The following is a 13,357-nucleotide window of genomic DNA, read 5'->3' on the forward strand; positions in this document are numbered from 1 at the left end:
GAAGGGAACCAGCTGGTGGTTTTGTCTTGCCTTGGGACAAAAGACAAGAAGCCTAACAGTACTTTTTGGGTCAAGAGTGAGACAAGCCATCAAAGTCCAACAAGGTCAGGGAAAGCAATGTGGGAGCTTCATCCACCTCCTGCAAGCACTTAACACAGAACCAAGCTACCTCACCCCAACAGACATTAGCTAAACAGTATCTCTACAGACCAGGAAGCAGAAGATAACGGTAAGATCTTGCCCAAGACAAACAGCCACCTTTTCTGGGTCCCAAGCAGATGTCCTGCCCGGGGCAGGCCAGAAGATGCCCTTGTTTTACCTGTACGGCATGGCTGAAGGGTTGGGGTTGCTGGTCCTCTCCAAAGCTGCCTGCTGCTTCTTCAGAATGACCTCAGCCAGCTTCTGCTTCACCACTGTGCTGGCCACAGCACCTGCAGAAAGACCAGCAGTGACCACACAGGGCTGAGAGCCAACGCAGAGCACTTCAAAGGATCCCTGCAGGCATGAGCGGCCCCATGGCTCCACAAATAACACCGGGACGGCTGGAGACCCCCTACAAACACACAGACACTGTGGAAGCCCTGCGGAGATGCTTGGTGCAGTTCTCAGGTCAGATTGGCTCAGGGAGAGAAAGGCCAGCTGGGGCAACCAGGGTTTCCCAGATGGTCAAGGAAGCATCCCTGTCACACCCTCAGCTCTCCCACATCACCTCAGGAGCCCAATCTTTTTGCATGCACCCTGTCGAGCACTGGGAATGTGGCGGGTGAGAGGCAGAGCATCGCCAGCGGCGCGTCTCAGCTGCGGAGCTGCCTGCTTCATCTGAGCCAGAGGGAGCAGGTATAAGTTGACGCCCACAGCATAAAGAGGGCATGAAAGCACAAATGTGGCTTGTACAGCAGCGACAACACTCCCGCAGCTGCATGGGATCCTTCTGAAGCCTCTCCAGAGGCACTGTGCCCTGAGGCTCTTCGAGCATTGGCTACATGCTGATGATTTCCAGTCGATGGCATACAGCTCAGCCGTCCTGCACCTCAGCCCCCCCACAGCCACACTCTGCCCCCCAAAACAGGGACAGCTTGCACGAGGAAGAGAAAGAAAGCACCTCCAAACAAATCAGGGGATAGCTTTGAGGCTCCTGAATCTCTTGATGGACCTGTGCTCTTACAGAAGAGCATGAGACTTACCATAACCCGCTGGCAGACAAGCAGCAGCGACCCGCATTCAGCACCTGGCTCCACTGTGGTGGTGAAACACCCCCACACAGAGGTCTGACTGCTGCAGGGTGCTGCAGTCACCGGCTGCCGTGAGCCTCCCATGGGGCTTCCCACCTCGGGCTAGGGCCCGTTCCCATGCTCCTACCCATGCCAGGCCACGTCCCCACCCGTCCATTCTAGCAGGAACGCTCTGTGCTTACAACGGGTCGCTCCACACTTCTGTGCCAGCATCTGGCACCTCTGAGCACAAGTTATCGATCAATTCATACTATTAACTCCCAGATTGCATAAAGCGGCCGTCACGCTCAGCCCACGCCGAGCCAACCGCGTTCGCAGGAGCTGCCTGCTCAGGAATGGCGTGGAAAGGGCAGGCACTGTGTTTTCAGCATCGCAATTAGCCCCGTCAACCCTGGGAACCGCGGCAGAGAAGCCTGTGCTCTGCAGCCACACGGGAGCGAAGGGAAAATATCAGCGTCCCAAGATTGCTCAGGCTGGACGAGGAGGCGGACAGTAGGCTCACGGACACTGGGGCGGGTGCAGCGCATCCAATGCACGCTGCAGCTGCATCTTTGGGGTGCGATGCAGAGCTCTGCACATCCAAAAGCTCAGAGCAAGCTCCCTGTGAGCTCCCTGCGGCGACTGGCACTAGATGGCGCAGGGAGATCGCAGCCGGCCAGGGTTTGCAAACCTTTCTGCCCAGCGTGGAGGGGAACCCACTAGCCTCTCCCCACTGCCACCAGTGCTCCAGCCTGGGCTTGCAAGCTCAAGAGGCAAATTCACGCCCTAGCCAGCGCAGTCACAAGCACCAACGGCTCGGGCAGCGCTGCTGCAGCAGCCGTAGGGCACGATGCAACGTTAGCATGGAGATCTGTCGTGACCGGCTGGTTGGCGTCGCTAGGAAGGACACGAAGGACAAACACCAGCTAAGCCCGGGCCAAAAAAATCTCTTGCCAGCTGCTTAGTGCAACTTGCTGGCATCGCCGCTTGCTGCTTAGAAGGACTGCACTTCCCCACAGACACTAAGTTGCTCTCTTGGCCCCAGGCAGGCACAGAGCCCGGCTCAGTTTGATGCACAGGACAGAGATCTCAGTGGTGTGGATGCTATCACACGCCTTTAGACCAAGAGAAGGCAGAGCTTGGTCTGGATAAGGGCAGAACCACCTGCTGAGCCCTCTTCTAAAAGCCCCTCTGATCTCCCTCCCTCAGTGAGCCGAGTCCCCCAGTTTTGGGGACTCGGCCCCTCGGGCAGGTACGCGGCACCCGGTGCCACACGCCGGCAGACACACGGAGGCTCTTACTTCGCTTGCTCTTGTCCTTGTTGAGGATCTGCCGCAGCTCCTGCTCCTGCTGCCCAGGCTCGGCTTCGCGGTGCGGGGACTCCATGGTCACCTGCGTGGGGAGAGAGACATCAGCGCCAGGAGACCCCAGCCTCGCCCAGTGCAGACCAAAGCCCTCTCACCCCCTCCCCACGCCCAAAGCACGACTGCACGGTGATGGAGCATGTCTGCAACGGTCCGTTATGTCATTTTTGGAAACCTGATGGGCAGCCCTGGCCAACAAGAACGTGTTAACTTGTTTCATCACAGCAAACCGGACGCATCTTTGTCTCTAGAGACGCCCTCCCCAGGGACACTGTACAATTCAAACAAGTCCGTTTCAACTTGATGCCTTTCATGGTGTTTTGACATATCTGTAGCTAGGGCATGTTGTAAGACAACCAAAAATAAAAACCATAGTTGACTAAAAAGGGGAATAAAGGAAAAAAAATACTCTACTAGTCTTAAAAGTTTTGATCTTGGTGTTTTCCAGAGCTGAGGTTTTCAGAGTTGATCCCGTTTCCCAGGGAGGTCAGAAAGCATCACATCTGCACAAATGCCTCTAAGCACCCATCAGTCGTGGCAGCAGCAGCATCTCAAACTCTCCTTGTGTGGACCAAGCTGATGCTCAAGCCCCTCCCAGAAAGCCTCAGCGTGATTCCCTCAGGGCTTCCAGACAAGGCGACTGGGACCAGTGAGCCCGTGCCAGCCACCAAGAGCAGAGCTGGTGCCCAGGGGCAGAGCACACAGGACGTGAGAGAAGCAGACGAGGCTGGCCTCGTTTAGTCCCGACGAGAGGTGGGACAACTGCGTCTTCCACCACCCAAAGGCAGTTACGGAGCAGATGGAGCCAGGGTCCTCCGAGGAGCGCAGCAAAAGGATGAGCGGCAACGAGACAGATGTGCCACGAGGAAAATCCTGTCTATGGGACCGATTCCTGCCATGAGCAGGGTGCAGCCCTGCGACTGGGACGTGCAGGGTGATCTCTGTCCTTAGAGATGGTCGCGGCTCACCTGGATGTGGTCCTCCACAACCTGCCCTACCTCTGAAGTCAGTCCTGCCCTCAGCGGGGGGCCTCCAGAGGAACCATCCAAGCTAAATCTTGCTGTAATTTCGTGACAATGCAGTCTGGCACCAGAGGCTGTGCAGGGCAGGGGTGCTATTCCGGGTGACACTAGAGAATTTCAGTGAAGACTTCCCAGAAAAGCAAATTAGCTTGTAAAGTGAGTAAGCCATGCCTTTAGGGCAGAGAAACAGCAGTGGCCAAGCGGAGTGGCAGATCACAGACACCAGGCATCCTGTCCAGTCGCTCTGGCTCCTCGCTCAGCACACATGGTATGCAGCTGAAAACATTTCCCTGCTTCGCACATCCCAGGAGGCCCCAGCCCTCCCGCTGGCCTTGGCAGAACGGAGATTTGGCCTGAAAGTAAGGCACGAAACCCCCCCACCTGACTCCCTGACTGGTCACCTTGCGTCAGAGAGGTCTCAGGGCTGGCTAAAAAGCACCACAGACTCTCCACCTCAGGGGAAAGAAGGAATTCACCTGGGAAGGTTATTTTGGGGATGGGATTTCCAGCCTATTCCTTCTAATCCCTGCCAGAGACGGGAGCTCAGACAAAGCCAGCCCCGACGCAGGGCGCTGCTGGCAGACACGCATGGCACCATGAGCTGTGTGCTTTGGGGGCAAAATGAATTCTTCAGAGTGTCCGGTCCTCACCCAACTGCTATGGAAAGCGGGTGCAGGTCCTGCCCCTGCACCCCGGGGTGCCCGTACCCTCACGTGCTGGTGGGCGAGCTGCTCCACTTGCTGCTGGTGCAGGCTGGCGAGGAAGAGCTGGTGCTGCAGCTGCTGCGTGTGCTTCAGGGCCAGCAAGGTGGTGTCAGAGCCGGGCTTGACGACGCGCTGCCCGATACGCAGGTCCATGGGGGCGGTCTGGGGCACCCGTGGGGAGGTGCACGGGTTCACAGCAGCTGTCAAGACACAAAGCGGAGCACAGGTCAGTCCCAGTCCGGCTCAGACTGCCCTGCTAGGTAGGTAGGGAAAGCATTGGGATGGGGCCCGGGTGTACCCCAATGCACGGGTGGGCACTGCGAGGAACGTGTCCTGCCATTGAGAAGGGTTTGCCACGCACCACCTACTGCCTGCAAAAGCCTCCTCCATCATCCGGGCAAAAAAAAATCCTGTAAATCAGACACCCTTGGAGAGTCTCCAAGGTGCTGCAGGCATCTCTCCCTGACACCACAGCTGAGAATTGCTTTACAAACTTAAGGCGCTCCCGCCCTGCCTGGATGCCCGGCCTCCCCATGTGCTGAACCCCGCCATCCTCATGGGAACACCTAAAATAGTCCCAATTACACAGAGCTTCGGAGCACCCACCGAAGCAGGGCATTTTCACCAACCAGGTCCTAAAGCCTCGCTTAATTTATCCTGCACGTGCCACGGGCCAGTGCAAAGCAGAGCTGGTTGCCTCCAGCTGTGACAAAGAGCAGACAAACCCTCAGAAGAGCCACCCAGCCGAGGGATGCCCGCAGCTGCAGTGCTCCTCCTGCATCTCTGCAGCAGGATGCTCCAAGCAACGCAGCGAGAAGGCAGCGAGCCAGCCAGGCACAGGCACAAAGGGGATGAGCGAGCGTGACAGCAACCGAAGGACGCACGGACAAGCCCTGTCGCGTCCCACAAACCAAGCGCAGCCAGGTGCAAGGCAGCCCTGGCCGCTGCAGCTTTGTGCTTTGCCATGGGAAAGCTGGAAACATGCAGGCGGGCAGGAAATTGAGCATGAAAAGACGCTGCAAGGGGGATGCTCTTGCAGGATGCAGGGCCAAGGCCACTGCAGCCTGAGAACTAATTGCCTTCCAAAAGCAGTTTCAATTTAAAAAAACAAAACAAAATACAAAACAACCACCTAATGCAAATGTTATTTTATAGACGGAGAACCGCACCCTGCGCTGCTCAAACGCCAACCTCAGCGGCATCAGGGAGCTTGTGCTGATGAGTGCGATATTGCAGGAGAAACCTCTGCAGGCTCCTGGGCCATAACGCAGCATTTACCCAGCTCTTCCAGGGGGAAACCCAGCAAACTCCCAGCCCAGCCCGCGCCTTCCTGCAAGGCAAAGGAGCACGAGCGTGTTCACCCGAGGAGGGCACAGGGACTATTAATAAGCGCAGGTGCGCATCCGTGCAGATGACAGGGTGCACGGCCCTGCTGAAACAGGGCCAGCTCTGGCTTCCCTCCGCGGCCCCGGCAGGGAAAACTCCCTCTGGCCAAGGGCAAACGCTTGTCGGCACCAGCTCAATTCTCCAGGACAGAAATGTCCCCGATTTCAACCCATGTTGGAGAAAGAAACGTTGTTCCCAGGAAACCCCATCGCAGGGTTTATCCTGCCCTCTCTATCTCGCTGATAACTGCCTGGGATTTAATTTGTCTCTGGCTAATTGGCTCTAATTGCTGCACCCTGCCTGCCCCACCGTAACCGGCATGATACGGAGGTTGAGGAAGATTAACAGCCGCAGCCTGAAAGCCGCTGAGCTCCTCTGCTCCGTTACCACCGAGGCCTCGGGGCTGGACACGGTGCGGTGCCACGAGGTGGGCAGGATGAGACCCGCAGCCCCCTTTGAGGGTCAGGCACGGCAAAAGCAGATGAGCACATTTCAGCTGCGTTTTTATGAGATAACAAGAGTCCAAGTGAAGTTACCCTAAGCAGGAAGACACCAAGTGTTCTCTCTATGCACCCTTCAACACCTGCAAGAAGCCAGGAGGTCCCAAAAAGGCTGTCGTCCTCCACGGGGCTGACAATTCACCCCAGCACTACCCGAAAGGCTGCAGCGCTTGGTCCCGTCTCCTTGCAGCACGGTGCCAGCACCAGCACCCTGGGAGGCCCTACCTGCCTGCTGTTCCAGATACCTCCCAGCTTCAGCAATCCCCAAAGGGCCTCAGATCTTGCTAAACGTCACCGATTTTGAAGGATGCAAGTGATAAGCTGGGCTGTCACCTCCTGCTTCTCAGCTCACGGGTGTTCCCACCTCCCCGTGAGGACGATGCCAGAGGAACAGGCGCTGGCCAAGCCCCTCAGGGATGCTCAGCAGGAGGAAGGCTGGAGGGAGGCAGCGGCACGACATGCACAGTGCTACCCGACGGGCCGGGCTGCTGGCAGCCACGCAAGGACAGGCTGTAACGAGCAAATCTAAGGATGGGAAACGGGGACTTCTGACAGCTCCCAGCCGAGCCAAACGCCCGCCACATGACGCTGCCTATCTGCAGGAGCTTGCTGAAGCTCAGCCACCCCTCGGTCCCCTCCAGCCAAATGTCACTGTCCTGCTGTATAGCACGAAGGGGCAGGAGCTTGGAACTGCAGAGGGGCTGCCGGAGGACCGCAGCCATCGGGCTCTGCTTTGAGACACTGAAAAGGGCTGTTTACATGCAGAAGCATCATTCGGAAGGGAAAGCGGGAGTACGAGGAGGAAGAGACCAGCCCACCAAGCCACAGCCTCCATCCTTGGAGCTGATGGCATCCAGAGAGTTGTCACAGCCCTCTACTTGCGATGTGAAAAACACCCATGGGGAGCTCCCACCAGCCAACGCTCAGCAGCAGCAGTCACGTTCTCACCTCCCCATCAGCAGCATCCTCGGGCCCGACGCTGCCCCTCCAGCACCTCCATGGGGCAAAAAGGGGCGAGAAGGTCTTGGGGGCAACCGCAGGCACAGGAGGGGGTATTACAGGCACCTCTGGGGATGGAGGGGGAGACACGGACAGCAGCACAGAGCTGAGGGTGAAGGCGCTGGCGGGGTCGCTGGGAATCTCTCTACCTCATTTGTTTTAGTCTTTTTAAAAACAAACTCTGAAGCAGCGGAAGAGAAGTGGGAGGGAATGCGTCTGCTGGGGGAGAGGGAGGACGGGCAGGCCAGCGGCCAGCAGCCAGAAAAACAACTCCTCAACACTCGCCCAGAGCCAGGAAAAAGGCTGTCGAGCATCCCCACGGCCAAAAGGCACCAGAGCCAGGGGGAGCAGCCGCCAGCAGAGGCTGCGCGGACCCTCCTCCAGCCACGGCCCCCCAGCTCTGCACATCGACGGTGCATGGAGCACCCCGCTACGCCAGTCCCCGCTCGGCTGGGGATGTTTTGGCAAAACGGGGCTGTCCAGGAGGCGGGAGAGAGGGAAGATGGGATGATAAAAAGGTACCATGGGAGCATGGACCAGCCTGAAGTGCCCCGGGGCGACACGGGTGTCCCAGCCTGCGCAAAGCCCCCGCTTACAGCTCCACACCCGGCCAGCGCAGGCTAAAGCCACAAAACTCAGGATGGTTTTTCAGAGCTTAGAAACACGATGTTTTACACTCCGAGTGCCAGGGAAGCGAGGGACGAGGACTGGCTGAGGGCAGCGGTGCTGGGAGCGCAGCCCAGCCCCTGGGCAGGAGCCTCGGCCGCTCTCCCCACGCTGGGACGCCTCTGGCGTGTGGCACCTGCGCACGGCAGCTCCCCAGGGATGCCCCGCATCCTCCCCGCTCCAGCCAGACCCCGCCAGCTCCAGAACCCCTTCGTGAAGCCCTTCCTGCCCTGGGAGCTGTTTGTTTCAGCCGTGACCTCCCGGTGCAGCTTGAATTCATTTGGGGTTTCATGCCGGGACCTGCGCCAAGAGTTACAGTAAACAACTCCCCTCCCCGGCAGCCTGCGATGCTCACACATGATTCAGGGGGCAGGCAGCCAGGCAAGCAGCTCCTCCTCTTCCCCTCACCCAAAGAAGGCCAAAAGCACGGCTCCATGACGGCTCTTGGGGGGCATCTGCCCTACTCCCCAACCCAGCGCAGGTCCTGCCGGTTCCTAGCGGACCCTCGTAAGCCACCAGCACCACAGCCTGTGGCCACAGAGGGGCTGGGATGCTCCGCTGGCCCCGTGCAGCCTCAGCGGGCTGAATCCATCATCCTGCCCTCCTCACCCGCACGGCCAGGAGCGGGGCCGAGCGCTGGGGCAGGGAGAAGCGAGCTGGGAGCACCCACCCAGGGAAGAGGCGGAAGGTTTCTGCGACAGGCTCCTCTCCCGGCTGGACGTCCAGCTGCCAACATTTTTTTGCGAATTATTTTTAGTTCGCAAGAACATTCGCATGGGAAGGCCAGCACTGGTGGCAAGCTCATCTTCGCACGAGCGCTGGGGCTGGCAGGGGCTCAGCAGCCACCAAGTCACCAGCAGCAGCGTGCTGGGACCGGGGCAGTATTTGCAGAGCAAATGGCTTTGCACATGACTCTGCTATTAAAACACAGCAAAACTCAGCCTCTGTGCACAGATATCCCTCTCCTCCTTGCTTCTGCTGAATAAATCATTAATTGCAAAGCTCCTCTGCTCAGCCCAAACAATTCGGGATGTGTTTGGGGTGTGAAGCAAGGCAGCATCAGCCCCTCTCCTGGACAGGGGGTGAAGGTGGCCACAGGGAGCACCTGCTGCCTCGTCCCCGCTCGCACCACACGGCCCCGCAGTAAAGCAGAAGCACCCAGGCTGTCCCGGCGTTGCGGCACCGAGCGATTGTTTTTCTGGGTCACCTCGCGCAGCCAGGTCGAGGGGAGGAAAACACGCCGCTACGGCAGCGCGCGGGGAGGAAGCCGAGGCGAACCACGCCGCGGTCCCGGCGCGCGGAGGCGACTGCCCCGGGGCTGCCGAGCCCATTGCACAAACCGCTCCGCGCCTGGGCAGGTAAGAGCCGCTGCCACCCTGCCTCCACGGGAAGGGGAGGTTGCAACACAGCGAGAGGAGCTTCGGTGCGGAGTCTCTCCCCGGCGTGCCCTGGGAAAGCCTTCGGCGGTACGAGCACGAACGCAAGCTCTGTGCTCAACAACCCGGCACGGGTTACCGGCGTTTTCCAGGCTGCAGCACAAGGAAAACAGCCGAAGCGCTCCAAGGGCCCGCGTGCTCGCCGGCGAGAGACACGGAGCGAGCGTGCAGACGGCGACGGGCTCCCCGCTTTGCGCACAGTCAAGCGCCTCTTGGACCCCTGCTAAGCTTTTGGCCAGGGTGAAGCGTGGTGGCAGCGAGTTTCCCAGGCTGGTGGTGGTAATCCAGTGCTTGTATCGCTCTCTCCCCAAAGGGGACATCACTGGTCGTGCTGCTGCTCTCAGCCATCCAGCCACCCCCCCCCCCCCCCCCCACCAGAGAAAAGCAGCGCAGAAATCTTTGCTTTGGCATTTCCTGATTTTTTTATGTTTTTAAAGAGGCAATATCAGCCAGCAGCGAAGAGCTGCGCTTATGTAAGAGGGAAATAAAGCACGAAGCAAACAAACCAGGGCAGGGAAATTATTAAGGAGCAAACCAGTCGCATCTGAGCTACGCCTTCCCGTGCATCCCTGCCTTCAGCCCTGCCTGCCATGAAGGCAGGCGGCCGGGTCTCGCGGCACGGTGCGACCGGTTCATGTGCCAGCACTGCCCGGGAAGCGATCGCACACAGCGAAGAGCTTTGTCTGAGGCTGAGCAGCAGTTAAAGGCAGGTTTTGTTGGGTGTTTTGTTTTGTTTTAAACCCTTTCCCATCTTATGTTGATTAGCTGTGAAAGGTTCAGAGTTCAGCCGGGTTGAAGAATGCATGTGATTAAAAACATTCCTCTTTAATAAAAGGAAAAGGTCTTCTCCAGAGCCACGCACAAGTAACAAAAATTAGCTGGAGGGAGTTTGTTCAAATTAAAAACACTTAAATAAGAAACCACACAAAAAGGACTATGTTGAAATAACATTAAGATCACAAAGCCAGAACTCGAGAAATAGGAAATCCCAGAGTCGGGGTACCTTGCATAACCTCACCCTGGCCCCTGGGGTGTATGCACCAAGACGCTGGTTTTAATTACGGGGCTAAACAGTATGCTCCCCTCAAAGACAAGTTAAAAAAAAAAAAAAATGACAAAACCAGCATCACCCCACTATCTCTGCCCGGCTGCACCAGTAGCAGGGACACAGGCGCTAGCCGTCGGGTCTCGCAGCTCTCTGGGAGATAGCGGGAACCCCGAGCCGGTGCTCCACGTGCCCCCCTGCCCCCCCTTACCTCCATCCGCTCTCGCGTCCCCGGGGGGCTTCCTCGCAGGGCCCTGCGGAATCTGAGCGTCTGGGGCATTTTCCTCCTTCCTCGCCTCGCCGGGCGGCTGCCGGGGGAGCACAGGGAAGCTGCCACGCAGCTCCAGGGAAAGCCCTGCGCCGCTGTCCCCGCGCCGAGAGGCCGTACACAGTGTCCCGCATGAGCCATAAGAGAACAGATGATGCTCAGGGAAGATGTAATGTTTGGAGCGGTCAGTTGCCAAGTTGCGATAACTCTTTATGGAGCATGTTAACTGGGAGTTTCAAGGGCTTTATGAATTGGCCAGATGTGGGTGGATCCCTCTCCCTTCTACCAGACATCAAATTCCTGCTCCACAACAAGAAAAGGCCGATGCTTCTCTAAGAAAAGCCCCCGAGAGTTTTTCCACAAGGGTAAAACCGTATTTTTCTACTCTGGTTTTTGAAAACTTTCTTCTGCAGAAAGTTTCCAGAAACAAATTTGAGACAGACGATGATTAAAGTTTGGCAAAGTCGCACGTGCCCCACAGAACCCTCTCCGCAAAGCCACGAACCGAGGTTAAAAGCAACACACCTGAAACCACCCAGACTACGCACATACACCTGCGAGCGAAGCACATTATTTCGGTATTTCAAGCACATAAAGCAGAAAATACTCTGTTTGAGCCTGTAAACGAGGTCCACGTTGGCCTCGGGAAGCAGATCAGGGCGAGATCCTTCCCCTGATTCCTCTCGCTGGTTATTTGCAGCTCGTGACCTTTGAGTCAGGCATTTAATAGCCCTCCCTGGAATTTTCTCCCCACAAACGCGCGTAGTTACATTTTAAAACTCATGACTCCGGGACCCAAAAATCTCATGGTGCGCCAAGGCCAGCGTGAGCTACGGCGACACGAAGCAAAACCCTTTGTACCTGGATCTACTGCTATATTTAATGCCCTGTGTTTCAACCCGCACCCACTGGTGTGGGTGTTCCCGTATGTCGATGTATCTTATATTCCCATATATCAGAGTATCGGTGTTCCCACCCAGGCCCGCTGGAGGCACGGGATCACGCTATACACTCCCACAGCATCCATACAGAGCTGAAGGCAGGACTCCGCTGCCAAAGGAAGAGGTATAATGTACTAATGAAACTTCAGCACTAACGAAACGTTCATGGAAGCGGTGCAGTTGCATCCGCAGTGGAAATCCGGGTGCCTGTGCTCTCCCTGAACAGGGAGCCCCCTCCGCGCTGGCCCAGCTCTGCCCCGCAGATGCGAGCAGATCCACACAGGTGTGTTTAGGAGCCTGTTTCAAGGCAGCTTTTCCACATGCCCTCAAATCCGCATGTTCAGATTGGCCTTGAAAGCATTCTGCCTGCAGGGCGAAGCTGGTCAAGAGGATCCCAAGGTAACCCTGCATCACGCTCAATTACCCCAAAGCCGCGAACCTTAATACCAGACCCAAACTTCCCCACAGGCGGTACTCAAACCACCAAACAACTCCTTTCACACTCACATCCAGCTCCCAGAGGAGCTGGGGGAACTTGCAAGCTTGCCAGGGGCTCAGCTCCCTGGATCCTGCCCCTCTCCCAGGGACAAATTTTTTAAAAGCCTTCAAAGCACGCAACCATGAATGTGCAGAGGCAAAACCTGGCGATGGGTTTCGAGACTAAATTTGAGACTCTTTGGTCGCAGAGGACACACGGGTACCCAGCCATAGGAAGAGCCAGGCACAGGCAGGGCTGAATCACACCACCAGCAGGCAACACAGTGGCCACTGCTTCACAAATAGCTGCTTTCGATCCCAGCGTAAGGGATCCCGGTCCCCGCCGGCCGTTCCTCGGTCATGCCGCGGTACACGGCACCAGCCGCCATGCCTACGTGGGCAGGTATACGTGTGCTTGTGCGTGTCTAAAGCAAGTAAGTAAATAAAAATAGTGTTTTTACCGGTTTCTCTGCAGAAGGATCAGGTCCCTGCGCCACACGGTTTGAGCGTGGGCAGCACGAGGTGCAAGGTGGGACTGAAGAGCTGCAACCGCAGCCGGGGCATGAGGCCAGAGGAACAGCAAGTGGGCTCCATCCCCGCCACGGCTCTGGCACAGCTGGAAACCTCTGGCAGTCATTTCCTGCCGGCAGTTGCATCCTCCCACCCCCACCGGTTGTAAACCCCATCCCAAATAGCAGCACAAGGCCCCTGGGGGAGGATGCTGTGCGGGGGAGTGCAAGGTATCCCCAGGAAACCTCGCAACAGTTGCTATTTCCTCCGAAACAGAGGGAAATTCATGACCAAAGGGCTCTTTTTGAAGGAAAGCCAAGGTTGCCTGGCAGTGCCTCACGCTCCCCAGAACAGCGAGGGCAGCTTCTGCTCACAGAAACTCCCGAGATTGAGGGAAAAGTCCTCCCCTCCCAGAAGAGAAACATCCCCCATAGCACAGCCCACCCCGCTGGATTCCTTCCCTTCCAACCACCCTCACCTGGTCGCACAGCCCGGACAGGGTCTGCCCGCTACTCCCTGCTCGAGAGCCACCAGCGGCAGGTCGGCATAGCCCCACGCATCGCGCTATCCCGAGTCATGCGATGCAGAGGCAGAGCCGTTCCTCCTGGTCCTCCCCCGAAGCCTTTCCCTGCAGCCAACGCCAAGCTCCACCGCTCCTCCTGCCCCTCCGGCCCCCCAAACGTGCCCCACGGAGGGCTGCTATGGATCTTCACCGCCCGTGCCCTCTCTTTGCGGACACGGCTACAGGAGCAGCCGGAGAAGGGGCGAGGGTCTGCAGTGTGCTCCTGAAAGCTTAAATACTGCCAAGGCCCACAGCCAAAGTCGAAC

The 13,357-nt window shown here is 57.7% G+C and overlaps 1 protein-coding gene across 10 annotated transcripts in view; it reads right to left on the bottom strand.

Moving 5' to 3' along the window:
• The window catches only part of HDAC7 (histone deacetylase 7), a 95,332-nt gene that overhangs the window by 12,060 nt on the left and 69,915 nt on the right, over window positions 1–13,357 (bottom strand). For 7 of the 10 annotated variants that reach the window (XM_075075958.1, XM_075075957.1, XM_075075959.1 and 4 more), the window contains 3 exons: window positions 4,248–4,501; window positions 2,513–2,603; window positions 320–431 (listed from right to left, as the gene is read on the bottom strand). In XM_075075958.1, coding sequence (XP_074932059.1) covers window positions 320–431; window positions 2,513–2,603; window positions 4,248–4,501 — 457 coding nt within the window. Of the gene's footprint in view, window positions 1–319; window positions 432–2,512; window positions 2,604–4,247; window positions 4,502–13,357 lie in introns of those variants that run through there. The other 3 variants (XM_075075956.1, XM_075075954.1, XM_075075951.1) reach the window with 1 other exon arrangement.

Source organism: Phalacrocorax aristotelis, chromosome 26 (assembly GCF_949628215.1).
Source record: "Phalacrocorax aristotelis chromosome 26, bGulAri2.1, whole genome shotgun sequence".
NCBI lineage: Eukaryota > Metazoa > Chordata > Aves > Suliformes > Phalacrocoracidae > Phalacrocorax > Phalacrocorax aristotelis.